General features: G+C 41.9%; 1 protein-coding gene across 1 annotated transcript; it reads right to left on the bottom strand.

Moving 5' to 3' along the window:
* Positions 1-12,586: 12,586 nt before the first annotated feature.
* LOC135550886 (glucose-6-phosphate isomerase-like) lies at positions 12,587-27,489 on the bottom strand. Its single transcript, XM_064982092.1, has 18 exons — positions 27,294-27,489; positions 26,413-26,503; positions 26,162-26,230; positions 25,848-25,967; positions 25,551-25,634; positions 25,252-25,398; positions 24,713-24,784; positions 24,564-24,608; positions 24,395-24,448; positions 21,464-21,524; positions 21,259-21,302; positions 21,010-21,162; positions 20,524-20,653; positions 20,236-20,312; positions 14,583-14,711; positions 14,217-14,292; positions 14,032-14,098; positions 12,587-13,823 (listed from the first exon to the last, which is right to left on the bottom strand). Exons 1-18 carry the CDS (start codon positions 27,410-27,412, stop codon positions 13,700-13,702), a joined length of 1,662 nt encoding a protein of 553 aa, XP_064838164.1. The 5' UTR covers positions 27,413-27,489; the 3' UTR covers positions 12,587-13,699.
* Positions 27,490-27,789: the final 300 nt, after the last annotated feature.

Genomic DNA, 27,789 nt, shown 5'->3' with positions numbered 1-27,789 from the left:
GTCTGTTGGTCTATAGACACTGACTGTACTAAACATTAAGAACTGCTCTTTCCATGGCATAGACTGACCAGATGAATCCAGGTGATGTCACTTGTTAAATCCACTTCAATCGGTGTAGTTGAAGATAGGTTCAACCTGATTTTTAAGCCTTGAGACAATTGAGACATGGATTGTGTTTTGTGTGCCATTCTGATGGTGAATGGGCAAGACAAAATATTTAAGTGCCTTTGAACGGGTTATAGTGTAGGTGTCAGGCGCACCGGTTTGTGTCAAAGACTGTAACGGTGCTGGGTTTTTCCCGTGTCTGGTCCACCAGCCAGAATGGTCCACCAGCCAAAGGACATCCAGCCAACTTGACACAACTGTGGGAAGCATTGGAGTCAACAACTCCGGAACACTTTGGACACCTTGTAGAGTCCATGTCCGATGAATTGAGGCTGTTCTGAGTGCAAACGTGGTGTAACTCAATATTAGGAAGGTGTTCTTAATGTTTGGTATACTCAGTGTGTACAGAAGTGTGTGTGTGTGTGTGTGTGTGTGTGTGTGTGTGTGTGTGTGTGTGTGTGTGTGTGTGTGTGTGTGTGTGTGTGTGTGTGTGTGTGTGTGTGTGTGTGTGTGTGTGTGTGTGTGTGTGTGTGTGTGTGTGTGTGTGTGTGTGTGTGTGTGTGCACCAGTGGCAGTGCCATGGTGCATGTACCTTGTTGAGTGAGCAGGACAACGGCCATCCAGCTCCACAAAACGACCCATGCTCTCTCAATCTCTCTCCAACAGAAAGGATGGGTTAAGGCTCTGACTCAGGCCTACCCAGTACCTGCTCACAGTAGCCTAGTCAGAGGAACTGTCCTCTCATACTACTGAATCTAACAGACAAGGAGGCTGACGTAGAGATTACGGAGAGGAGTGGCCGACACAGGCATCATGTGCTTTCTGATGTATCCCTCGATGAGATTCTTTGGAATGTAATTATTAGTGTATGTTTGGCAAACTGTTGTTTAATTTTTGCTCTGCTCCCAGTTGTACATTTACAGAAGTGAAAAGGCTAGTATCCCTGGAGTACATGTTTTTGCTGGGAAATTCCCTTTGATGGTAGATAAACTGAATCTCAGCATAGTATGATGAGACTCCTAGTCAATGAATGTGTAATATACTTGAAGAATGAGGCAATGGCATTTTCTGAACTGTAGTTTGAATAGTACAATAAGACCCACTCATATCAATCTCAAATCATTTTTCATTAAAGCAGAAGATGTTTAGACTTGACAAGAGTTGATCCCCTTTAACGATGTCTTAATACTACTTCAGTTCCATGTCTATTGCATAGCACACAGCTAGTTTCCCCAGACCTGTGCATAAAGAGGCTAGTTTTTCTTTCATCCTCTGTCATAAATCACTCTGAAAGTGAAGACTTCTCTCTGTCCTATCAGTAGTTTTCAATAAGCACATATGACACCTCTGTCACATCACTTTTGTATCGCTTTTGTATAAGTGTTTGATTACCTAGATGGTTCATAAAAAAGGAAACTAGATTTATTTATCTAAACATGAAAAAGTCTAAAGTTATTTAATGTATTAAAAATCGGGACGTATCATTTAACTGTAGATTATATAATCTGCTTTTTAAATAAAGTGGTTTTGTAGCTAACTTAAACCAAATGATGATGTATTTTTTTGTTGTATGTGAAGTCATGATCATTTCTATCCAAATGCTGGTACTTTGTTGAACTACAACACAAATACCTTGTTACCATACTATTACCATGTTATTACCATTTTATTGCATGCTGTAATGTAGTGCTGCCATTGGACATAAATCAACAACGAAATGTGGTAAACTTGGGAAGGGTATGGGAATGATTTAGCCTGAACTTGATAGTGATATGGACAACTGACTTTCCCATGTCCTTGCCTTGTCTCCCTGTGGAGAAGATGGATGCTTACAAAGATGAAAAATCCCAGCTCTGGATGAAAGTCCCATGCTGTTGTTCATGCCTTCCAGTTACCTCTGTGTACTCAGATGTTTGTTCTAGAAAGATATCATCGTCAGATCAGAGCTACTGCAATTGTGGTGTGTAATTACATTCCCGCACGCAAGTCTCTCCAGCAAGTCGTGTGATGGAGGATCCCTCAGAGAGCAGAGCAGAGAGCAGCCCCCACCGTGGTATGTACAGTATGATAGCTCTGGTCCTGACAGTCATCACTGATAGGGTAGTCTCTGGGGTGTTGTTGGCTCTGGAAGTAAACAGTCCATCTGCACTTTACTGGAATCAGAGGCCATATGTATCAAGCATCTCACATCGATTCCCTTTTGCCCATTGTGATCTATAAGGCAAAACGGATCCTAAATCAGCACTCCCATTCTGAGACGCTTGATACTTACAGCCCAAGACCCTCACTACTGGACTTGTTCTGGTTACTACATTTTAGTTATGATGAGTTGGGGTTGACCATCAATTCACTCAACAAGTTCTGAATCTTAAAATGAGATAGAAGCATCTAACACACACACAGACAATCTGCTCCGGGTCTGTTTCTGCACATTTCCCCTTGGTTTTCTGTCTATAATCAGGTTTAAATAACACTACAGGGATTATAAACTGATTCAAATTAACAAACTGTCTAGATGAACAAGATGGCACCCCCGCGGTTTCCTATTGTACAAGTGAGAGGATTTAAGACGGATTCTTAAATTCACGTCCTGTTGGACTACATTTGTGCCAATTGGAGCATAAAGTAGGATGGTTACTGTAATGCTCCTCTTAAACTCTTAAATGAATCCCCCAACTCTATAATACCTCACAATAACCACAAGCCTGGAGGAGCCACGTCAAGTACACTACAAATATCACACAGTCACACATTGGGCCTATGGAGATTTGGTTTGCAAAGAAGTGGTGGTTGATATATTTTTCTTTGTGACTGTCTCTGAGGTTGTTAAGTGTGTGTCATCCCACTTGACAATTTATCTCAAAGTGCATAAAATAAAACATAAATAATACAATGACTATGAGGTTAAAGTGCAGCTTTAATTTAAAGGTATTGTCATCCATATCTGGTGAACCGTTTAGAAATTACAGTCCTTTTGTACATAGTCCCCCTATTTTAATGGGACCAAATGTATTGGGACAAATTCACTTATACAGTATGTGTATTGAAGAAGTCAAAAGTTTAGTATTTGGTCCCATATTCCTAGCACACATTGACTACATCAACCTTGTGACAACAAATTTGTTGGATTCATTTGCTGTTTGTTTTGGTTGTGTTTCAGATTATTTTGTGCCCAATAGAAATGAATGGTAAATAATGTATTGTCATTTTGGAGTGACTTTTATTGTAAATAAGAATATAATATGTTTCCAAACACTTCTATATTAATGTGGATGCTACCATGATTACAGATTATCGTGAATAATGATGAAATGAAAGTTACAAAGGCATAAATATCATCCTCCAAAACTGCTAACCTCCCTGTTATTGTAATGGGGGGAGGTTAGCATGTCTTGGTGGTATGATATTTGTGTCTTCAACTTTCTTCACTCATAATTATTCAGATTCATTCAGGACTGTCTGTAATTATGGTAGCATCCGCATTAATGTAATAGTGTTTAGAAACATATTCTATTCTTATTTAAAATAAAAGTGACTCCAAAATGACACAATACATTATTTACCATTAATTTCTATTGGGCACAAAATAATCTGAAACACAACCAAAACAAACAGCAAACAAGTTTTTAGAGTCACAAACCTGATGTAGTCATTTTGTTCTAGGAATATGGTCCCCTAAAATGGGGGGACTATGTACAAAAAGTGTTGTAATTTCTAAACGGTTCACCAGATTTTAGATTTCTATTTTATCTTTTATTTTATGTACTTTGAGATTATTCTTCTGTAATGAAAAGTGCTTTTCAAATGTAATAAAGGATTATTTTTACTATAATTTCAAACCCAAAGTGCTGGAGTACAGAGTACAGAGCACAGAGCCAAAACAAAAACGTTTCACTGTCCCAGTACTTTTAGAGCTCACTGTACAGTGCATTCGGAACGTATTCAGGCCCCTTGACTTTTTCCACATTTTGTTACTTTACAGCTTTATTCTAAAATTGATTAAATTGTTTATTTTCCTCATCAATCTACACACAATACCCCATAATGTCAAAGCAAAAACAGTTTTTTAGAAATATTGGCAAAAAAACATACAAAAACTGAAATATGACATTTACATAAGTATTCAGACCCTTTACTCAGTACTTTGTTGAAGCACCTTTGGCAGCGATTACAGCCTTGAGTCTTCTTGGGTATTACGCTATAGTTTCTCCCATTCTTCTCTGCAGCTCCTCTCAAGCTCTGTCAGGTTGTATGGGGAGCGTCTCTGCACAGCTATTTTCAGGTCTCTCCAGAGATGTTCGATCGATCGGGTTCAGGCTCTGGCTGGGCCACCCAAGGACATTCAGAGACTTGTCCCGAAGCCACTCTTACGTTGTCTTGGCTGTGTGCTTAAGATCATTTTCTTGTTGGAAGGTGAACATCACCTCAGTCTGAGGTCCTGAGTGCTCTGGAGCAGGTTTCCATCAAGGATCTCTCTGTACTTTGCTCTGTTAATCTTTTCCTTGATCCTGACTAGTCTCTCAGTCCCTGACGCTGAAAAATATCCCCACAACATGATGCTGCCACTACCCTGCTTCACCGTAGGGATGGGTTATTGTGTGTAGATTGATGAGGGAAATAAACAATTTAATACATTGTAGAATAAAGCTGTAACGTAACAAAATGTGGAATTTCTTTCCCAATGCACTGTATATAGCCAAATCATAAAAGCAACAATCAAAGTCTAGGAAGAAGGGTAGGCCAGCCAATGAAAATGTGTCTTAAGCCCTTCTTTAAAAGCCCCAGAAGTCTGATCAGCCCTGAGATTGTCAGGAAGGGAGTTCCCAAGGCGTGGTGCGTGGGAGGAAAAGGCACGGTCTTCCATTGTCCGGAGCCGGGTCCTGGGTGCATGAACCATTTTGGCTTGCCCTGACCATAGGGTGCATGGAGGTTCATAGGGGGAGAGTACATACCCCATTTAGGGCTTTGTAGAACAGGAGGATAATTTAATTTTAAAGTCAATTATTTGAGGGACAGGCAGCCAATGGAGGTCAGCAAGGATGGGGTGATGTGGACAGACTTTTTGTTGTGTCAGAAGCCATGCAGCACTGTTTAGAATGAGCTGTAATGTATGAATTGAGTGTAAAGGCAGGCCCCCAAATACTGCATTCCCATAATCAATTCTGGAGAAAACAAATGCATGGATAAGCTTTTCAGCATCAGAAGTAGTGAGATAGGGTCTTAGGTGGACTAATGTGGGCATTGAAGGAGAGAGCAGGGTTGAATTTCACACCCAGGTTGATGATGACTGAGGAGAGGCGAATGATGTGGCCATCTATGGCAGGAAAGATTCTGCAGGTGTTGGTGATCTGCTGTGGGGTGCCTATCAGAATTACCTCTGTCTTACTGCTGTTGAGTTGGAGGAAGTTATTCTGCATCCAGTATTTAAAACCTCTTCCAGACAGTTGGACAAGGTTGACAGAGCAGATGTTGTGTCAGTGTTTTAATGTAAACATGTGTGTCGTCTGCGTAGTGAAATTGGACACTGTGTTGTCTGAAGATCTGGCCAAGTGAGAGCAGGAAGAGAATGGGTCCTAGCACCGACCCTTGTTGGACACCGCAGGTTATGGTGGACTCCTCTGATCTTTCCTCACCAAGGGGGAAGTACTGCTTGTGGTTAGAGAAGTAGGATGTGAACCAGTTTAGGGCAGTCCCACAGATGGCTTTCTGAGGCGCTGCAGTAGAATGGGATGATCTACAGTGTTGAAAGCAGCACTTACTGTACCAGTCAAAGGTTTGGACACCACTATTCATTCAAGGGTTTTTCTTTATTTGTACTATTTTCTACATTGCAGAATAATAGTGAGACTGAGTGAATCAGGGCTTCATGTTCGAATTGCTGCAAAGAAACTACTACTAAAGGACACCAATAAGAATAAAATACTTGCTTGGGCCAGGACATATGTACAACGGACATTAGACAAGTGGAAATCTGTCCTTTGGTCTGATGAGTCCAAATTTGAGATTTTTGGTTCCAACCGGCGTGTCTTTGTGAGACATCTCCACATGTGTGGTTCCCACCGTGAAGCATGGAAGAAGGAGGTGTGATGATGTGGGGGTGCTTTGCTGGTGACACTGTCAGTGATTTATTTAGAATTCAAGGCACACTTCTCCAGCATGGCTACCACAGCATTCTGCAGTGATACACCATCCCATCTGGTTTGCACTTAGTTGGACTATCATTTATTTTTCAACAGCACAATGACCCAACACACCTCCAGGCTGTGTAAGGGCTATTTGACAAAGAAGGAGAGTGATGGAGTTCTGCATCAGATGACCTGGCCTTCACAATCACCCAAGCTCAACCAAATTGAGATGGTTTGGGATGAGTTGGACCACATAATGAATAAATAGCAGCCAACAAGTGCTCAGCATATGTGGGAACTCCTTCAAGACTGTTGGAAAAGCATAGCAGATGAAGCTGGTTGAGAGAATGCAAGGCTGTCATCAAGGCAAAGGGTGGCAAAGTCACTAAGAGGATGACCAGATTTTATTTTTATTTTATTTAACTAGGCAAGTCAGTTAAGAACAAATTCTTATCTTCAATGACGGCCTAGGAACAGTGGGTTAACTGCCTTTTCAGGGGCAGAATGACAGATTTGTACCTTGACAGCTCAGTGATTTGAACATGCAACCTTTCGGTTACTAGTCCAACTCTCTAACCACTAGGCTACCCTGCCGCCCCGATATGGGTGGTGGGGTAGGAGCCAGAGTGAGATTAGGGTTGGAGGATACAATGTTCTTTTGGATGGTGTTGATTTTATCCTTGAAGAACTCAGCAAATATGTTGCTTTGTTCGGTAGTTGCTGTGGGATGGCCAGAGTCTGTAGGGGGGAGGAGATGACTGATGATGGAAGACTTTACATGTTTTTTCAGGGGCTAGGCTGTTTAAAGTTGTTCCTTAGAGCGCTATTATATAGGTTAACCATCTCATCAGGGGTGGACTCATGACATCAGCTTGTAGGGCAGGGGAACCAGACTCCTGGAAGACGGACGTGTCAAGGGTTTTGATGTTTCTGAATTTAATAGTGTGCTTGGCCGGAGCTGAAGTGCAGGAGTACTCACAGACATTGTCACATCTCTATCATCAGATACACCTACCTCATGTATATCCAGGTCTGAGGCTGGGACTTCTCCAGTGATAATGAGGTCTAGGGTATGTCCACGATTGTGTGGAGTTGTTGGCTCCAAGAAAGTCAGGATGTCAGTGGCATAGGAAAATTTTCTTGAATCAACGGAATGTTGAAATCAACTTGGATAACAACATTGAAGAGGGTAGAACACAGAGAGGTGATCAGCTCAGAAAACTGTCTTAAAAGAGACTGTTGGTTTTAAGGGGGCGATAGATTAGTGTCACACTGGGGAGATTGGGAGATTTAGGGCCCTTTCACATACAGTATGACTGTATGGATCTTAGAGCGTTTGGTGCTCTAATCTGTGCTATTAAGCACATGCGAAACACAAACTAACCCTGTCTGAAACAAATTCAGGACCTGCGTGAGTAGCAGTTCCAAGATCCAGGACTAGAGTACCAGGTATTGTGACACGCCAGCACGAGTTGCATAGAACGTTTTGCCCGTTGTAAATGAGATATCCACTGGACACACATGTCATTTCAATGTCTAGTTTTACTTTAGATTTGGTTGAGTTGTCAACTAATGTGAATTCAACATGATAAACAAAACATTTCTTCATGTCACTGGATTTAGGTGAAAAGTTTTATAACTGCGACCTGGCCAAAATAAAACAACGCAGTGCGACACAAACAACAACACGGAGTTAGACATGGAATAAACAAGCATACAGTCAATAATACAATAGAGAAAGTCTATATACAGTGTGTGCAAATGAGGTAGGATTAGGGGGGTTAGGCAATAAATAGGCCATAGTGGCGGAATTATTACAGTATGGCAAATTAAACACTGGGGTGATAGATGTGCAGAAGATGAGTTATGTTTGTTACTTGAACTCTGTGAAGCATTTATTTGTGCTGCAATCTGAGGTGCAGTTTACTCTAATGAACTTGTCCTTATCCAGAGGTTTCTCTGGGTCTTCCTTCCCTGTGGTGGTCCTCATGAGAGCCAGTTTCATCAGGGCGCTTGGTTTTTACGACTGCACTTGAAGAAATGTAAAAATGTCTTTTCACATTGACTGACCTTCATGTCTTAAAGTAAGGATGGACTGTCGTTTCTCTTTGCTTATTTGACCAAATAAGGCGATCTTCTGCATACCACCCCTACCTTGTCACAACACAACTGATTGTCTCAAACACATTAAATAAATTACACAAATGAACTTTTAACAAGGCACACCTGTTAATTGAAATGCATTCCAGGTGACTACCTCATGAAGCTGGTTGAGAGAATGCCAAGAGTGTGCAAAGCTGTCATCAAGGTAAAGGGTGGCTACTTTGAAGAATCTCAAATATAAAATAAATTTTGATTTGTTTAACACTTTTTTGGTTACTAGACGATTCCATGTGTGTTATTTCCTAGTTTTGATGTCTTTATTATTATTCTACAATGTAGAAAATAGTAAAAAATAAAGGAAAACCCTTGAATGAGTAGGTGTCCTAACTTTTGACTGGTACTGTATATATTTTTTAAATAAAAAATATGTCCCCCTCCACTTCTAATTCCAACATTGCGCCCTTGTCGTTTCCTACCACGTCTCCATCCTCGATGTTTGAGCTTTTTCCATAGGATTCCAAGTTGAATTGCTCATTTTTTTGAGTTCCTTACTCAGGGTTTGTTTTATCTTCTTCAAATTATGAAGGAATCTTCCGTAAGTAAACAATGCCAATGTGCCCCATTCCTGTCCTTTGTTGTCGTCCTGGAGATAATTGGCGAAACCCTTCAATGCAGGTATTCAAAAGAAACAATCAGCTAGCTTTACTTTGTTGATGCAATTTTTTGTCTGATTTCAACATTGAGGTAAAAAATTATTGGATAAAAAATATCAATACCTGATTTGCTACTCAAAATAAAAATGCATGTTAAAAAACACTTAAAACAATAAATTACAATGAAAATAGCAGCGCAATCAGCCTAGGATGCCATAAAGGCGACATGGCAACAATGCCTTGATTCTCTGTCAAGTGTACAGAGAATACCATCAGCATACACAATTAATGTTATTCTGAGTGTAGAGAGGTTTATATTTGTCATACAAAACTGAATTGCCTGACTTTGCTTTTAAAGTAGTGAACAGAATCATTGTTGAACAGGAAATGTGCTGCTTTTGATTTTGAGGTATTCCCCCTCTGAAGTCCAGAACAAAGGCTGTGAAGGCCTGAGGTTGGTCAGTCAGCAGGCCTGGAATTCAGGAGCGGTTGGTTGTGACAGAACAGAGCCTAGAGCTAACATGGATTGGGAAAATGTTTATCAGGGCCAGTGCAGAAAATGAAGGTCAGCACAGGGTTGAGATAGAAACCATACAAACTGACCCGCTGGACTAGAGTGTTGGGATGGTTCCAAGGACAGGTTCAGTGGCAGAGGTCACCTTAATATAATTTTACAAATGTATACTCACCAAAATGTATTTACTTCTGCCGTTTAGTTGTTCTGTGTAATGGATAATGGATGGGCATTGCATTGGCCTGGATTGCAGGAACTGGAAGTAGATAATTTAACTACTGTTATCCCCTCACGCCATCTCTCTTTCAGACTGTATTGGTGAATGAGTGGGCAGGTAGATTTCACTGGTAAAATATGTACTTACAATAGAGCTCATCCAGGGTCAGACGCGGAGGAGGACGTGTGAGGTTCTTACCAAGTCTCCTAAAATACACCTCAACCCATCCAGATAAATCACACTCAATGTCATTGTAATCTGTTATGACTGAGACATGCTCAGGTATAATTCAGTATGGATATGTACTGTACTGTATATGTGTAGGCATAAACAGCAGAACAGTCTGTCCCCAACTGGGCAGCCGAGCTGAGTGCTTCTGAACAGTCATGTTCAGTTCAGTCTTCCTGAGGAAGAACTCTGGTGTTGGTTGACAGCTCCAGGAGTTTGGGCACAAAGCACTCTTTATGTGTGTGTGTGAGGGTACCGCCCTGTTACTCAGGGAGCTCTGTGTGTGCGGTATAGCTGGAGCCCCAGGGTCCCACTGTGAGGTGAGATCTGTTACACCATACAAAGGAAGCCTTCCCTCTGGAGCACAGAGATCCCTCCACCACCAGGAGCCCATCCTGAAATATGCATACAACAGAATGACCTCATACACAACATGATTCTATGGTTACAGACACGTTAGTCTGTGGTGTTATATCTAAAAGTGAACCAATGAAATGTGTTAATGTTAAATACTTAACTTGTTAAACATCAGGGTGTGACCTCTGACATGTTAATATCAATTTGCATTACTGCCCTCTATGACCATCAACAGCGTCACCGTGCTGGAGCGGTAGAACGCCAACTGAAGGCTCAAGTCAATTTACTCTTCACTTCAAAATCACATGGCTTGAATAAATGACAGAGAGGTGGCCACGGGCCCGTGAGACTAAACAAGCCACAGCTGTCTGTCTGGTAGTTTGGCAGAAATCAAGTCAAAAAGTTGATTGTCGTGGGGGTCATAAAAACCTGGCATGTACTGTATGTCTCAGAGATGTGACTGACAGTATCACTGCCACCCCTGGTAGACTGGGATCCACAATGCCAGGGACCACCCAGAGCTCCGGGCCCCCAGCTCCCCTGTTCCCACTGTCTCCCTATATTTTATACTAGTCAGCAGTATGATGACGAGGAGCAATTCCTGCCCACGCACTTAGACTAACCTTCATATATCTCTAGTAGCCATGGGAAATATGGAACAGGACCTGACTAAATGGCCCCTTTTTACATCTGTAGGCCGAGGGTCCGCCATGTGAGGGTTGTCAATAGCAGATTTAGACTGGAGACCAACTGAGAAAATGAGAGGGACAACATCTGGGTTATAAGAGAGGAATCTGTGAGTTTGCTTTGCAAGTATTTCAGGAGTAATATTTGCCTTAGAAAATAAATATCCCATGGAAAGTGTGTTGAGATATAAGATCATATTTGATCAATGGCATTCCTGCAAAGTTCAAGTGACTAGGAAACATAACTGTGGAACTGCAGGGTGAACTTCTCCTCAGCATTAGGTTTTCATGGTAAGTGTTACACATGCAGAAATGTGTCATACATACAGTATTGACTTCAAAATATTCCAGGAGGTTTGTGCTGGTCCTCATTGTTCAACACATAGCTTAACAACAGGAATTCAAATCATCTCTCAAGTGATGATGAGGTATAGACAAACACAAACCCCAGCTGGCTAATAGCCAGTTAACACATATCCACTCCCAGGTCCTACTTTCTGTCACCTCTGTGAACTTGGGAATGTGTGTACAGACTGGAGGGGTGACGTTGCCTTGGCGACCGTGGTGTTGGAGGTTGAGGGGCAACTCTTAAACAGGCCTCAGTGAGAATGACTGACAGGTCAACCAATAAAGCATGCAGGGAGAATGTGGGGGAATGCAGTAGGCATTGTTCTTGAAACATCTCAGGAACATGCTCTGAACTGGCAGTCGTATTCATGTTCAAAATTCATGGTTTCAATGGAACAGTTTGAGCTGCATTCCTGAATGTAACTTGAAAAGTGCATGTGTCCTAGAATGGGTTAGTAGGCTATTCGGCAGACTACTTACTCAAATACTTTCTCCCTGAACAAGCAGGTGCAAATATAAATCAAGAAACATTTTTTCTCTCTCTCAAGCTCCAAAATGATATCAAAACTCGCTTGTTATATTCTGTGCCACTGAGCCTGAAATAACTCAGGCTACGTTATGATTGAAGTATAGAGTTGTTGCCAAGCAACAGGATTGCTGAGCCCATCACAGTGTCTTGGGTCCCTTGGTTTTTCTCTTTGTGCTCTTTGGCACTCAATAAATTATAACCAGGAGCAGTTTGGTACAGAGAAAAATAGTACTTCAAGGTTGGTTGAAACAAACATCACATATTCTTGTATACAGTATTATGGAAAAAGCATGTGCGGAGCAAAGTCATCTGTAATGTACTTGCTGGTCTTATGATGAGACATACACTGAGCGTACAAAACATTAGGGACACCTGCTTTTCCACGACAAAGACTGATCAGGTGAATCCAGGTGAAAGCTATGATCTCTTATTGATGTCACCTTCCACACCTTCCATCAGTGTGTAGATGAAGGGAAGGAGACAGGTTAAAGAAGGATTTTTAAGCCTTGAGACTATTGAGACATGGATTATGTATGTTTGCCATTCAGAGGGTGAATTGGCAAGACAAAATATTTAAGTGAAGATGTTCTTAATCGTTTGTACACTCAGTGTATTCTTGCATGCAACATCATGTACTTGCTGGATTTATGATGAGACGTATTTGTGCATTGCACAGCAAAGTAATCTGTAATGTACAAGCAGAAATTAGGATGAGACATGGTTTGTTTGAAATTCACAGAGCATTTTGTTTAATGGAGTTTTAGTCACATATCATAGAGCTTAATGATGATTAAACTGTCTCACATTGAGGGGCCTGCATATCACATGATGTTTTCCAGATGTATTTCTGCCTGCTGTTTGTTTTTCTCTGAGTATGGATGCTACTTAACAGTCTGTGATGTCTGGGGATTTGTGGGGATGGAAAATATAGGAGATAGATTGACCTCTGACCCTGTGTTCCAGAGAATAAGCACAGCAGTGATTTGCTCTGAGGCTGGTTTTGTTTATACTGGGCCAAATCTGGGGTCCTCTAATGCCATCTAGTGATGGTTCGGACAGAAAGGAACACTTTCATTCCTGTATGAGTAAAACACATTGGATTTATTGAGAGTGTGGTTTGAAAGTGGTTTCCATTATTCATACATAAATGCATCCTCTAGGATTGTCTGCAACTGAAAACTTCTGAACAGAATGCAGGCTAGAATCAACTAAGGACACAGACAATAGATTGGTGTAAAGATGTTAATTAAAAGCTTTACTCCCCATAAGTGGAGTGGGACAGTCTGGGATGTAGTTTACACTCCCCTCCACAGGCTCACTCTACAGTAGCGTTCCCCTTTACAGTGGTAAACCCATAACTATAAACTGGGTGGTTCAAACCCTGAATGCTGATTGGCTGACAGCCGTGATACATCAGACAGTATACCACGGGTATGACAAAACATTTATTTTTACCCTTATAATTACGTTGGTAACCAGTTTATAATAGCAGTAAGGCACCTCAGGGATTTGTGGTATATGGCTAATATACCACGACTAAGAGCTGTGTCCAGGCACTCCGCGTTGCGTATCGCCTAAGAGCCCTTAGCCGTGGTATATTGGCCATATACCACACCGACTCGGGCCTTATTGCTTAAACATACAACAGTACGTAAAATACAGTCTGATGTCACAACAAACAGACAGGACGCAGACAGATGATTACAGACATAGAAAGTGCTTCAACTCCTCTGCATGGTGACTGATGCTGCAGTGAGTCTACCATCACTACATTCCAGACACCCCCATCAGCAGGGTGGCAGGACAGGGAGGATGGATGACGGTGGTGGGCAGGTTAGGCGTGGTTCTTCTTGATAAAGTTAATGAGCCCGTTGGTGGAGGAGTCGTGAGAGTGGACCTCGTTGGAGCCATGCAGCTCAGGCTCGATCTTCTTACACAAAGCCTTACCCAGCTCAACTCTGAGATAGATAGAGAGGGGGAGAGAGAGAGAGAGAGAGAGAGATAATAATGGACGGAATAGAATGTCACCAGAAAACTCACCAGAGTGGACAGAATAGAATGTCAGTGAAACATTTTTCGTACAATTTCATAGGATAAAGGCTCTGTGTGTAATCTGTCATAGACTACACATTATCGAGGAGCTTGGTTTCAAATAGTCACACTTACCCCCACTGGTCAAAACTGTTGATCTCCCACATAACACCCTGGACAAAGATCTTGTGTTCATACATGGCTGTGAAACAAACAACACCATACATTGTTACTGGGAGCATAACAAGTAAATACATTATTTTGATCAATATTTCAAATATCATCGGTTGTTGGTTCACAGGTCCATATTCAGCTCTTACCAATAAGTGCTCCCAGTGTGAATGGGTTCAGCTTCTTGAAGACAATAGAGTTGGTTGGCTTGTTTCCTTGGAATACCTTACAGCAGAACAAAAGGAAACATTTTATATCACGCAAACTGTTGTAAGACAGTTGTTGCATACTTGTAATTATACAGTGTTGCACCCTGTTTGAAGCTTCTTCCATCCTGATGCAAAACTTATTTTGTCCACTAGGAGGACGCACGTCCCTATCAGAGCGACAGTGTCTGCCCTAGCAATAGACACACAATCTCCCCAGTATAACAACAGGGTTGAAGCCCATAGAAAGTTTTAGGCCGGACTGGGGCTGCAGTGGACTTGCGCCATGAGGGATCTGCTCTCACTAACTTTGTGTGGCAGAATGGTTTCCAGGGCCTCTCCTGTCAGGCCGCCGGCCTCCAGTTCCTTCTTAGCCTCCTCTGTGGTCTTTCCTTTCATCAGAGCCTCAGTCTGGGCCAGGAAGTTGGCCATCAGGATCTACAGACAGAGGATACAACAGGTAAGGCATTATCCCATTATGACATTATCCCTGTGCATTATCCCTAGTATCACACAGCATGAACACTGCATAGGTTCTTTTGTCAGATAAACAGTAAAAGTAGGCATCACTTGAATAACTGAATGATTAGTTCAGTCACTGAATGGGAAGGTATTTACTCCCAGATTATTCCCACTGACACCACGTCATTTCAATGTGGATAATATTCGGTTGAGATGTTGATCAATTAGATTACAACCTATATTCACCCACTCAAAAAGACAACCAGAGGTTTGTTGAATTTCCAAAGTGTTATCACTCTGCTTTCAACCATCTATATAAAAGCTTAACAAAATTCCAATGGAAAAAAAACATCTGATTTTTGGTTTAGTTGTCACCCAAATGTCTGTCATTGCACTTTCATCCATTTAAAAGCACAGGAAATTTCAAATTAGGAATACACTGACAGATATTTTGTTTATTTATACAACAGATTAATGTGTTATTACTGTGCTTCATCTAATAGCTGAACCAAATGGCCTGGATGGAACTTGAGACTATTTTAAAAGTGCATGGTGCAAGTGATCAATGCAGTTGGAGATTCTATATAGATTATTACAGCAACATGCATGTTTTATATGATTACATACAGTAAGAAGAAATGTATGATGACAGTAACTTCATAATGTGGCCTTGGATGTGTTACTCATTTTAAGGTTGAATGTTACATTAGTTTGTAAGAAAGCCTTAACTTTAAGCTATTTACTATATTACAAAAGTAGTATTGAATTTTGTTTGGTTGACAACGCAACCAAATATCAATATTTAAAAGGAGATGTATCTACTGCTTGGATAGCTCCATCTGAGCCACTGTCTTAATCCCATTCTTTAACTTTTTGGCTGAGTTGGAGACGTGAATGCAACAGATCATTTGTTAACTTGTCGACAAGTTAATAATAGGCTACAGTATTTATTGTATGTGAAAAGTGATGTTGAATTGTGTTTGGTTGTCAATGCAGTCTGATATCAACATTTGAAGGAGACTTATCTTCATTGCAGATAGTTCCATCTGTGCCACTACTTAGTCTGGCTTTAATTTTTGTTTGTCTACAAATGAATAATTGATATGCTGGATTACATCTCCATCTCAACCAAAAATCTAAATTAATGAATTGGACTAAATCAAATAAATTCAAACTTTTAATGTTTTGAAATAAAGTTTGATTTGATTTAGTCCTATTCTTTAACTTAGATTTTTGGTTGAGATGGAGATGTGAATCCAATATATCAATTATTCATTTGTAGACAAGCCAGACTATGTCAATGGCACAGGTGGAACTATCCAAGCAGAAGGTACATCTCCTTCAAAATGTTGGAAGCGTTGACAACCAAACACAATTCAATATCACTAAATATCATTACATTTTAAATCAACCACTGCTTGAAATCCAAGGCCTATTGTATGGTCTATTTTTAGTTGAATTCTGGATTTAAATTAAAACAATAGCTGTTTAATATTTTGAGAATGCTATATAGTCCTAAATAGCATCATTGATGATATATGAGTGGTAAAGTATGGTCACATTTCATACGCCTCTGTCCTGAAGCAAGAACCAATTAGCCTGGAGCTTGCCTTGCTAGGCCCAATTCCCGGCAAGCCGAAGAAGTCCATCAGACACTCCTTGGGCTTCAATACCTATTTTGCCGATTGGCATGGACCCCCACCGACCCATCACGACTGGACTACCGACGTGATTCGCCCGAGGGGGTCTCTCAACTGGCTCCTCCGTCGCGACGTCCCCTGAATGCCCATATGCTATCCGTGGCCTGCTAGCTGTCTAGAGCACATCGGACTGTTAGCTTAAGAGGCCCGTTGGACAAATTCTTTGGCCACTATACCTATTTTTCCAATTGGCCTGGTTTACCACACGGAGCCCTGCTGATCCGTCTCCCGACGTAACAGCACGAGGGGGCCACAACGGACTTTCTTCCGTCACGACGTCCCTCAAAGGCCCTTCTGCTAGCTTGCGAGCCCCGGCCCGCTAGCTTGTCTAGAGACAATATATCTCTTTCATCATCACTATGCACAGGTTTACCCCCACTGTATTCACATCCTACCAAACCTTTGTCTGTATATTATGCCATGAATCTATTCTACCGTGCCCAGAAATCAGCTCCTTTTACTCTCTGTGCTGAACGTACTAGACGACCAGTTCTTTTAGCCTTTAGCCGTACCCTTATCCTACTCCTCCTCTATTTCTCTGGTGATGTGGAGGTTAATCCAGGCCCTGCAGTGCCTACCTCCAATCCCATTCCCCAGGCGCTCTCATTTGTTGACTTCTGTAACCGTAAAAGTCTTGGTTTCATGCATGTTAACATTTGAAGCCTCCTCCCTAAGTTTTTTATATTCACTGTCCTAGCACACTCTGCCAACCCAGATGTCCTAGCTGTGTCTGAATCCTGGCTTAGGAAGACCACCAAAAACCTTGAAATTTCCATCCCTAACTATAACATTTTCCGACAAGATAGTACTGCCAAAGGGGGCGGAGTTACTGCAGGGATAGCCTGCAGAGTTCTGTCTTACTATCCAGGTCTCTACAAGTCTCTTACCGTTGCTATAGACCACCTTCTTCCCCCAGCTGTGCCCTGGACACCATATGCGAATTGATTGCCCCCCATCTATCTTCAGAGATCGTGCTGTTAGGTGACCTAAACTGGGACATGCTTAACACCCCGGTCATCCTACAATCTAATTTTGATTCTCTCAATCTCACACAAATTATCGATGAACCCACCAGGTACAACCCCAAATCCGTAAACACGGGTACCCTCATCGGTATCATCCTAACCAACCTGCCCTCCAAATACACCTCTGCTGTTTTCAACCAAGATCTCAGCGATCACTGCCTCATTTCCTGCGTCCATAATGGGTCTGCGGTCAAGCGACCACCCCTCATCACTGTCAAACTCTCCCTAAAACACTTCAGCGAGCAGGCCTTTCTAATCGACCTGGCCCAGATATCCTGGAAGGATATTGACCTCATTCCATCAGTGGAGGATGCCTGGTTATTCTTTAAAAGTGATTTCCTCACCATCTTAAATAAGGCTACCCCTGGCTACCCCTACCCCGGTCAACAGCCCTGCACCCTCACTGCAACTTGCCTCCCCAATTCTCCTTCACCCAAATCCAGATAGCTGATGTTCTGAAAGAGCAGCAAAATCTGGACCCCTGCAAATCAGCAGGGCTAGACAATCTGGACTCTCTCTTCCTAAAATTAAAATTTGAAACTGTTGCAACCCCTATTACTAGCTTGTTCAAACTCTTTCGTATTGTCTGAGATCCAAAAAGATTGGAATGCTGCTGCGGTCATCCCCCTCTTCAAAGGGAGACACTCTAGACCCAAACTGCTACAGACCTCTAACTATCATACCCTGCCTTTCTGAGGTCTTTGAAAGCTAAGTTAGCAAACAGATCAACAACCATTTCGAATCCCACCAAACCTTCTCCACTATGCAATCTGGTTTCCGAGCTGGTCATGGGTGCACCTCAGCCACGCTCACGGTCCTAAACGACATCTTAACCACCATCGATAAAAGATAATACTGTGCAGCTGTATTCATCGACCTGGCCAAGGTTTTCGACTCTGTTAATCACCACATTCTTATCGGCAGACTCAACAGCCTTGGTTTCTCAAATGACTGCCTCGCCTGGTTCACCAACTACTTTTCTGACAGAGTTGTGTGTCAAATCTGAGGGCCTGTTGTCCGGACCTCTGGCAGTCTCTATGGGGGTGCCACAGGGTTCAATTCTCAGGCCGACTATTTTCTCTGTATACATCAATGATATCGCTCTTGCTGCTGGTGATTCTCTGATCCACCTCTGTGCAGATAACACCATTCTGTATACTTCTGGCCCTTCTTTTGACACGGTGTTAACTAACCTCCAGATGAGCTTCAATGACATACAACTCTCCTTCCATGGCCTCCAACTGTTCTTAAATGCAAGCAAAACTAAATGCATGCTCTTCATCCGATCGATGCCCACACCTACCCACCCGTCCAGCATCACTACTCTGGACGGTTCTGACTTAGAATATGTGGACAACTACAAATACCTAGGTGTCTGGTTAGACTGTAAACTCTCCTTCCAGACTCACATTAAACATCTCCAATCCAAAATTAAATCTAGAATTGGCTTCCTATTTCACAAACAAAGCATCCTTCACTCATACTGCCAAACATACCCTAGTAAAACTGACTATGCTACTGATCCTTGACTTTGGCCATGTCATTTACAAAATAGCCTCCAACACTCTACTCAGTAAATTAGATGCAGTCTATCACAGTGCCATCTGTTTTGTCACCAAAGCCACATATACTACCCACCACTGTGACCTGTATGCTCTCGTTGGCTGGCCCTCGCTTCATACTCGTCGCCAAACCCCCTGGCTCCAGGTCATCTATAAGTCGTTGCTAGGTAAAGCGAAGCCTCATCTCAGCTCACTGGTCACCATAGCAGCACCCACCCGCAGCACCCACTCCAGCAGGTAAATTTCACTGGTCATCCCCAAAGCCAATTCCTCCTTCAGCCGGCTTTCCTTACAGTTCTCTGCTGCCAATGACTGGAACGAACTGCAAAAATCACTGGAGACTCACATCTCCCTCACTAGCTTTAAGCACCAGCTGTCAGAGCAGCTCACAGATCACTGCACCTGTACATAGCCAATCTTTAAATAGCCCATCCAACTACCTCATCACCATATTGTTATTTATTTGATTTATTTTGCTCCTTTGCACCCCAGTACCACTACTTGCACACTCATCTATCACCACAGTGTTTAATTTGCCATACTGTAAAAATTTCACCACTATGGCCTATTTATTGCCTCACCCCTCTTATCCTACATCATTTGCACACACTGTATATAGACTTTCTCTATTGTATTATTGACTCTATGCTTGTTTATTCCATGTGTAACTCTCTCTTGTTGTTTGTGTCGCACTGCTTTGCTTTATCTTGGCCAGGTCGCAGTTGTAAATGAGAACTTGTTCTCAACTAGCCTACCTGGTTAAATAAAGGTGAATTTTGTTGTTGTTTATTTGCTCTCTTAAACCTTCCCGTTGGAATGACTTGACAGCAACAGTAAATCTAATTAGTTTTTAAGAGGAGATCTCTCAACAATCATTCTCACAATAGCATATTGGTAATTGTCCGTAACAAATATCCTAGATAAGCTGTGCTGGGCTTGGTTAAAACCCTGGATGGGAGGTCAAAGGGTAGCTGCAGGTAGATACATTCTCCAGTAGGAGGGGCTGCCCAGCCTATTGTTTTGAAGAAGATCTGACATTGTTTTTTTTAAAGGTACAAATTCAACATATTTTAGATCCAATATATTTTACACGTAGAATACACATCACAATACCTTGACAAATTGACAAATTACATTGAAACATGTTGATTTAACCAGTTGGTTCCCAGTGGGTTGGTAGTGCTGGAAGATGTGTCCTGTCGGGGTAGCCTACCTTATGGTGCTTGCTTTCCCTGATGGGGTGCTGTGTCTGGGCAGGGATGAGGAAGTCAGCGGGGACCATGCGAGTTCCTGTGGAGGACACAGCAGTCACACTGCATCTGTAACTAATATAACATATTACTCTTCCATAACATACATACTCATCCATTTCAGCTGACCATTAATCAATATGTTGAAGAGCTTATGGACCAGTCAGCAACATTATTTGGGTATGAGTTAAGAGAATATGAACTTTTAAAAGTCAGATTTTAACTGGACAGTTCCTTTAAGGAGGCAGTACCTTGGTGAATGAGCTGGTAGAAGGCGTGCTGTCCGTTGGTGCCAGGCTCTCCCCATACGATGGGGCCAGTATGGTAGTTGACACGTTTGCCATGAATAGTGATGTACTTTCCATTGGACTCCATGTCACCCTATAGACATCACATGAATTGAACATCTTTGGTGTTCCGTTTCCGTTCAATTTAAACTAATACTAAAACAACATTATCATCAGGCTATTTAACCTTGACTTAGTATGCACAGTAAAACACATTTCCATTTGATCAATACAAATCTGACAATATATCCGACCACAGCCTACCTTCAGGACAAGGAGTGGGTGTATACATTTTTATAGTAATTATAGTAAATTGTCAAAGTAGACTGACACATTCTTCACTGTGTTTTGCTTTGGCAGTTTACTTATGTTACACTCAGTCATGTCTTAACTGTGGAAATTACTCTTAACCCTGGTAAAGGCTCTTAACCCAGGTAGTGACTGACGGACCTGCTGGAAGTAGGCAGCGAATCGGTGCATGTACTGGTCATAAGGCAGCATGGCGTGGGTCTCGGCCTGGAAGAAGTTGATGTACCAGACACCCAGCAGAGCCAGAAGCATGGGAGCGTTCTTCTCCACAGGGGCTGTTTTGAAATGGTTGTCCTACAGGAACAAGAGGGGGTCAACTCACACGTATTCATCTGACCAATAGAAAAGTTTCCAAGTCTTTGGACAGTGAGAATAATTGGCTGTACTTACCATCCAGTGAGCCCCTTCTAGAAGCTTCTCAAAGTTGTCATAGCCTGGGAAGAAAGAAAAGACCAGAGACTTTGAGTTATACTTCAAATATCTCCTTTTAACAACTGATTCCAAAGGTTATTCACCTCAGGTAGAGTACAGGCAGCTGATCAAAGCATTAGAATATCTAAACCGGGAGAATAAACCTACAACATAATGTACATACCGATGTGCAGAGCAATGGACAATCCAATACAAGACCACAGGGAATAACGTCCACCAACCCACTAAAACACAGCAACAATCTGGTTAGAAATGTGCACAATATCAACAAACATTTCTTGAGCTTAATCATTTTCACAGTACAACTTTGAATATGCAACATGTATCCCCACCCCCAAAAAAATGTAGTGACCCTAACACCAATGTTATGTAACTGAGAAACGTGACTCTTACTGAAATTACTTTACTATTTCAGTGTTGTGCATTCTGGTCTATGTATTTTATATTAATTGGTGTCTGGTGGTGTCCTGAGAAGATTCAGAAACCTCAGAGCACTCTGCAGCTTACGTAATTGAATGTGACACAGATACGGGGAACTGTGCCCAATCTCACTTGGCCCTACAGCTTGCCCCAGAAAGAGGCCCCAAGCCTCTAAAAATTCCATACCATTGTCTTGAAATTCCTTACCATTAACCCTTATCTATCTGTGGTGACACATTTCAGCCCACTGCAGAGAATGAATCCCCCATTGTCACGCCCTGACCTTAGTTATCTTTGTTTTCTTTATTATTTTGGTTAGGTCAGGGTGTGACAAGGGGTGGTTTGTTGTGTTTTTTTGTCCTGTCTAGGGTTTTTGTATGTTTATGGGGTTGTTTACTAGTCTAGGTGTTTTGTATGTCTATGGTTGCCTAGATTGGTTCTCAATTAGAGGCAGCTGTTTATCAATTTCTCTTATTGGGAACCATATTTAGGCAGCCATATTCCTTGGGTAATTTGTGGGTGATTGTCTATGTATTAGTTGCCTGTGTCTGCACTTATTCTATATAGCTTTGCGTTTGTCACGACTCCGACCGAAGGTGGCTCCCCTTCCCGTTCAGGTGGCGCACGGCGGTCGTCGTCGCCGGCCTACTAGCTGCCACTGATTATTTCCTCTACCTCCTTATGTGTTTATTGAGTGCACCTGTTTTGAGTTGGGTATAATATTAGTGAGGCTTTATTAGTCAGCCGGCTCGCCTGGTTCCTTGTGCGGGATTAATTATTGTGACCTTCTGTTTTGTGCAACTTGTGTGCACGGCTGTGGGTTATGTGTTTTCCCATTTCGTGGGTTTTTCTGGAAGTCCCCCTGTTTGGGGCGTTTGTTTGTTTATACGCCCTGTGTTTCCGTGGGGTTGGTTTATGTTCGTCGTTTTTTTGTGCATTAAAGTAGCACTCCACTGAACTCTCTGCTTCCTACGCATGACTTCTCATCCACTACACTCAGAACGTTACAGCGTTTTTGTAAGTTTGTTGAAGTGTTCTTCGTTTCATTAAAATAGATTTATTCACATCATGCTGCGCCTTGGTCTCATCTCTATAACGAAAGTGACACCCATATTACACAGCACTTCATTTGGGTAATAATATAATAAACCGTGTGTAATGAGTCACAAATAGCCGGGTATGCCTATTATATGAAAAGGCAGACCCCAACTTCTAAATATTCTCACTTCTCATAATTATTTTCAATGTGAATGACACCTTTAATCAGTAGTGGTACGTGGGTAATATCACTAATAAATCCCAATCCAGAAAAAAAGCCATATTACAATCTGTGTTGTGATAATTGCGTTTTTTTGCTCTATAATCTGGTAGTTCAAACATTTTCGAACTACTAAACAACACAGAGTTACTGCAAGTCGTAAAGAAAACAGGAGCTGCCTCCACTATTCCAGCCCCATTTCAACTTCAACATCATCGAATCACCTATTCTTAGTATAATACATTGACAACTAAAAGATACAAGAAACGATTAGTCCAATCAACATAAATTGATGTCCATAGTGATGGTCTTTTGCCTGCTTATGCCTGCAATGCAGTGAAGAAAACGATATGACAACAATAACGTCTAATGTAATTGGCCCCTCTAACAGTACAACTGGGCCCAGCTTGGCCCCCCCAGTTGAAATGGCCGCCACTGATGTGTGTGTGTGTGAGTATAAAAAAACATGTTGACTCATCCTACGTGTTGAGAAACGCTAATGCCATCCTCCTCTTTTATGTTGCCTAAACGGTCTAAGACAGTACACGCTTTTAGTTTTTGTTGTCCTAGGCTACCTAGCTAACATACTTGCTCACTAGCCTAACTTCCTTTCATGGGCAACGATATGTCCGGCCAGCTAGTTAACATTACCATAATACATCTCGCTACATGTTGAACTTCCATCCTCTCAGGCCATGGGAACAATGTATGAATTTATGATTAGGTCAGAATCGCTGTTTCCATCGATGGCTAATTTAGGAAAGGGATGATTTTACCTAGCTATCGAGCCACCAGAGGACAACAGGACAATGAGATGCCACAATTCAAGGCTTTTCAGAAATATGCTACACATGCTGAGACAGAGGGGGCGCTGTTTCGTTCACTCGGATACTTTCTCAGCCTCTTGCAAATTGAAGGAAATTTATGAAACACAGAGGAGAGTAAATATTTTTTCTTGGTCCATTTTTGGGGAAGCCTGGCTTCCCTTGGCATCCATGAATACACACTGCTGCCTTTTATACATATTACTTCTGAGAGCAAGCAGCTATCTTTGCTCCGACGTGAAAGGGCACGGCATGTTAGAGCCGTTACCCTTTAAATACCAACAATGTAACTAAATGTAGCTTTCTGACCTTTGATGCGACCCAGCCTTTACAGTAACCTCTCCAAGGGAGAAGGTCGCTACCAATAATAGAATAGTCTTTGAGGGCAGAGCTGGAGAGTGCGGCTTCTGATTACCCCACAGCTGCCAGCCTGTGAGCCCAGGCACCTACTTCACAGGTCAGAAGTCTATGCTATTTATAGTTGTTGCCTAAGTCCCCCGTCACAAGCCGGTGATTGCAGGAAGAGCACTGTACTACCCCAAATGCACTGCACACATGACATATTCTGCATCATCAGATAACATGCACTCACATCCCAGAAGCCAAACATGTTGTCAGGATCAATGCCAAAGGCCTTCACTAAAGGCTGCAGAAGAGAGGAGATAGAAAGAACAGAATTAGAATGTTATTTTATTTTACAGAAACACATGCAGAGCATATCACTGCATTTATGATGGTGTGTTGCAAAAATAAGAACTTACGCCGGCAGTGGAGAGCGCCACAAAATGCTTGGCAACAGCAGATTTCTGTAAAGAAGACAAGGTTTAATTTAGCATACTTTGCATTCATCTTCAGTAATAGAATTAAACTCCTTTCCCTGTATTTTTATAAAAGTAAAAAGGCTACCCACATCTTTAGCGTGCTCAATGAACCATTCCTTGGCAGACTCTGCGTTGGTGATGGTCTCTTGGGTGGTGAAAGTCTGAAAAGGGACAGACAATTAGATCACTACAGTAACACCAAAGACATTTCTAATGTGTGTTTAGGCTACTGTGTACAGTACTAAACCACTAGCAGTTCATACTGCTCTCTCCACCCAGTCTCAGGGCTGGGTGACAATAGGAAAACCATTCAGACATAATTTTGACTACCACTCTACAGAGGCATAGGAGAGAAGGCACGACATGGCATGCAGCACCAACTGATCCCTTTGTTTCAATGGAAACGTCCATTGTATCAAACAGCTGTTGCTGCTATAGCTGAATGGAACTTTAAGAGTTTCCATATTATCAGATGCAGTTTCTTTGCTCTTTGTCAATGTATTTTTGTATGTCTTTCTTGTAATTTTTTTAGACCAATATTGAAGAAGAATATCTCTCTCAAGTGTTCAGACAAAATAATAAAACCAGTGAATGCACTGGTATGGTAAAGACAATTAAAAGCAGGCACCTTGGAGGCCACGATGAACAGGGTGGTCTCAGCATTGAGCTCAGCAAGGGTTTTGGCAATGTGTGTGCCGTCAATGTTGGAGACAAAATGCACACGGGGACCTCCCTTGGAGTAGTTCTTCAGAGCCTCAGTCACCATTAGAGGACCCTGGCAAAGAAGACACAACAAATACACAGTGATGGCAGAGGCAGCTTCCACACCTAATAGTGAAACGTCATATTGCCTAGTTAAAGGTTAAATAAAAAATATAAATAAAATATTGACACTTTAACAAATGATACGTTGAAAATTTTACTTACCAGGTCCGATCCACCAATGCCGACGTTGACAACGTCTGTGATGGACTTTCCAGTCCAGCCCTTCCACTCGCCACTGCGAACTTTCTACACCAGACACAAACGTGTAGACCATTGAATAAAGTGCCTACACAGTTCAGTCAAATTTAATTTGTTATGCCTTGAATGCCACAGGGAGATAGCTAGCAATCCTATGTATAAACGGTACTGTAACTATTCAAATTGGAAATACAAACGGTCTCACTAAGCGATTTGGGGGATTGCTACGAAATTGAGACCCTTGGGTCAGCTCCCACTCACGTGACAGAAGCCCTTCATCTTCTCCAGGACTTTGTTGACTTCAGGCATCACATCATGTCCGTCAACCATGATGGGATGGTTGGAACGGTTCCTCAGAGCCACGTGGAGCACAGCACGGCCCTAACCAAACAGGAGAAGATACAGTCAGGACACACACACTGATATAAGAATTACAGCAAATGTATGTAGTGCCATTTATTGGTTTCAAGCCTATTTCTGAGGAGGTGTCAGGTGTGTTACATTTGGCCATTCAATCACACAATGATAATAACATTGATAATAAACCACGCTCAGGCTAAAGCTCAGATACGCACCTCAGTGAAGTTGATCTTGTCTCCATGGAACATCTTGTCCCTGGCGGCCTCAATCCCCCTTGACTTGCCCTAGAGAAAACATATATACATCTATTGGTGGGCAAATGGGCCTTCCATGTCAGAAAGGTTGATATGCTACTGGACGCACAGCAGAAGAAGACTGTTTTTATAATGACTGTAGGTAAATGCCAAATGACTATTTGTAATTGTTGTGTTATTTGAATCATAATGATAGAGAAGCAGTGATTTACCAGTTCGACCAACATCTTCATGACATCCTCAGTGATGAGATTCTTAGAGTAATCAATCAGAATGTCTCCATGATCTGTCTTCAGCGTTGTGCTATTCAGACAGAACATTTGACAGGGTGAGTGATCTGTTTCCACAGAGATCCTATTAAATGAGGGATTCTATATGTAATTCTGTCTGTTTCTGAATTTAGGCAATTAGCTCAATAACCTTTTGCCCACAAGTTACAAAATCAAACAGCCCTTTACTATGAAACAAATATAAATCTGTTCTGTTTCACCACAAGCATTTTGTAGTGAATTTGAGGGGTAGCCCAATCGAAACCTGAAGCCACTTATTTCTAATTCCAAGGCAGGCAGGGTATCCCAATTCTACTGTTTGCTTGTGTATGTGGAAGTGCTTGTAATGCACTTAAGGTTAGGGTTATTACAATACAGACAGCAATACAGACAGACATCAGACAACAAACCCGCACATCACTAGCAGTACATGAAGAGAGTTCAGAGTTCACAAGTCTACATACAGTGACAGTGCTGTGCATTTTCTATGGTGTGGAAGCCCATAAGCTACTCTGATAAAAGGCACTACTTCATATTTTGGGGAAGGAGACAGTTGCACCTGAATGAATTGCAAAGATCTCAAATTGTATGGTAGTTTTTTTATTGGCAGTGGCATCTGTTTATGATGACACATTATGTGTTTTTAGCCTATGTCTAAAGGCAATAGCCTGAAGTGAAGACAACATTTTCTGATGGACAGCATTTTAATTTGAATCACATTTTATACTGGTGATGTAATAATGTTTTTGAGAATAAGGATACTGTGTGTATCTTCAACAAATTAACACTGACAATTTCAAAATAAATGCCAACCATAAAGATACCTGAATTTGTGGAATCTCTCCTTGTCTTCCTCAAACATCTTCCTCATGTTGAGGTGCAGAGCATGTTCATGGTACCATTTCTCCAGTTTCTGGAAGGTTGGGTCGTGTGTGAGTCCCATGGTGTCGAGATGTGTTGGGCGCGGTCCTTTCAGCTCAACTACCCTGGTTGAGTGAGACCGTAAGGCACGAGAGGAGAGGCTTTTGAAGGGCAACCAACCCGCTACACTTGCCCCTCCTATAATAACACGATACCTCGGATCGTGCAGCACAGCCACACATACTGTATCAGTAATGCAGCGATCAAGACTATGTTGTGTAGCTAAGTCCATAACATTACTAACCGACTGAACTTACAATTCATGACATAGAGTAGTTTTACCAAATTCCATGACAAAAAAACGTCACACTGTCATTTATAAAATGGAGTGACAACAGTATCATTGAATAATTGAACACAACTTCTAAAGTTACATAAACGTCAGTGCACACCATTCAA

The sequence above is a fragment of the Oncorhynchus masou genome, chromosome 1 (genome assembly GCF_036934945.1).
Source record: "Oncorhynchus masou masou isolate Uvic2021 chromosome 1, UVic_Omas_1.1, whole genome shotgun sequence".
NCBI classification, from domain to species: Eukaryota; Metazoa; Chordata; class Actinopteri; order Salmoniformes; family Salmonidae; genus Oncorhynchus; species Oncorhynchus masou.
The sequence above is the reverse complement of the archived record's forward strand: the minus strand, read 5'-3'. Positions and strand labels throughout refer to the sequence as shown.

What these genes read in the sequence shown, in the direction of transcription:
- LOC135550886 (XM_064982092.1), bottom strand. Translation starts at nt 27,412, where the DNA reads ATGGGACTCACACACGACCCAACCTTCCAGAAACTGGAGAAATGGTAC. An exon ending in GCATTGGTGGATCGGACCTG is followed by an intron (nt 25,399 to 25,550) that starts GTAAGTAAAATT and finishes CTTCTTTGCCAG; the next exon opens with GGTCCTCTAATGGTGACTGA. An exon ending in ACATGTTTGGCTTCTGGGAT is followed by an intron (nt 21,525 to 24,394) that starts GTGAGTGCATGT and finishes GCTGTGTTTTAG; the next exon opens with TGGGTTGGTGGACGTTATTC.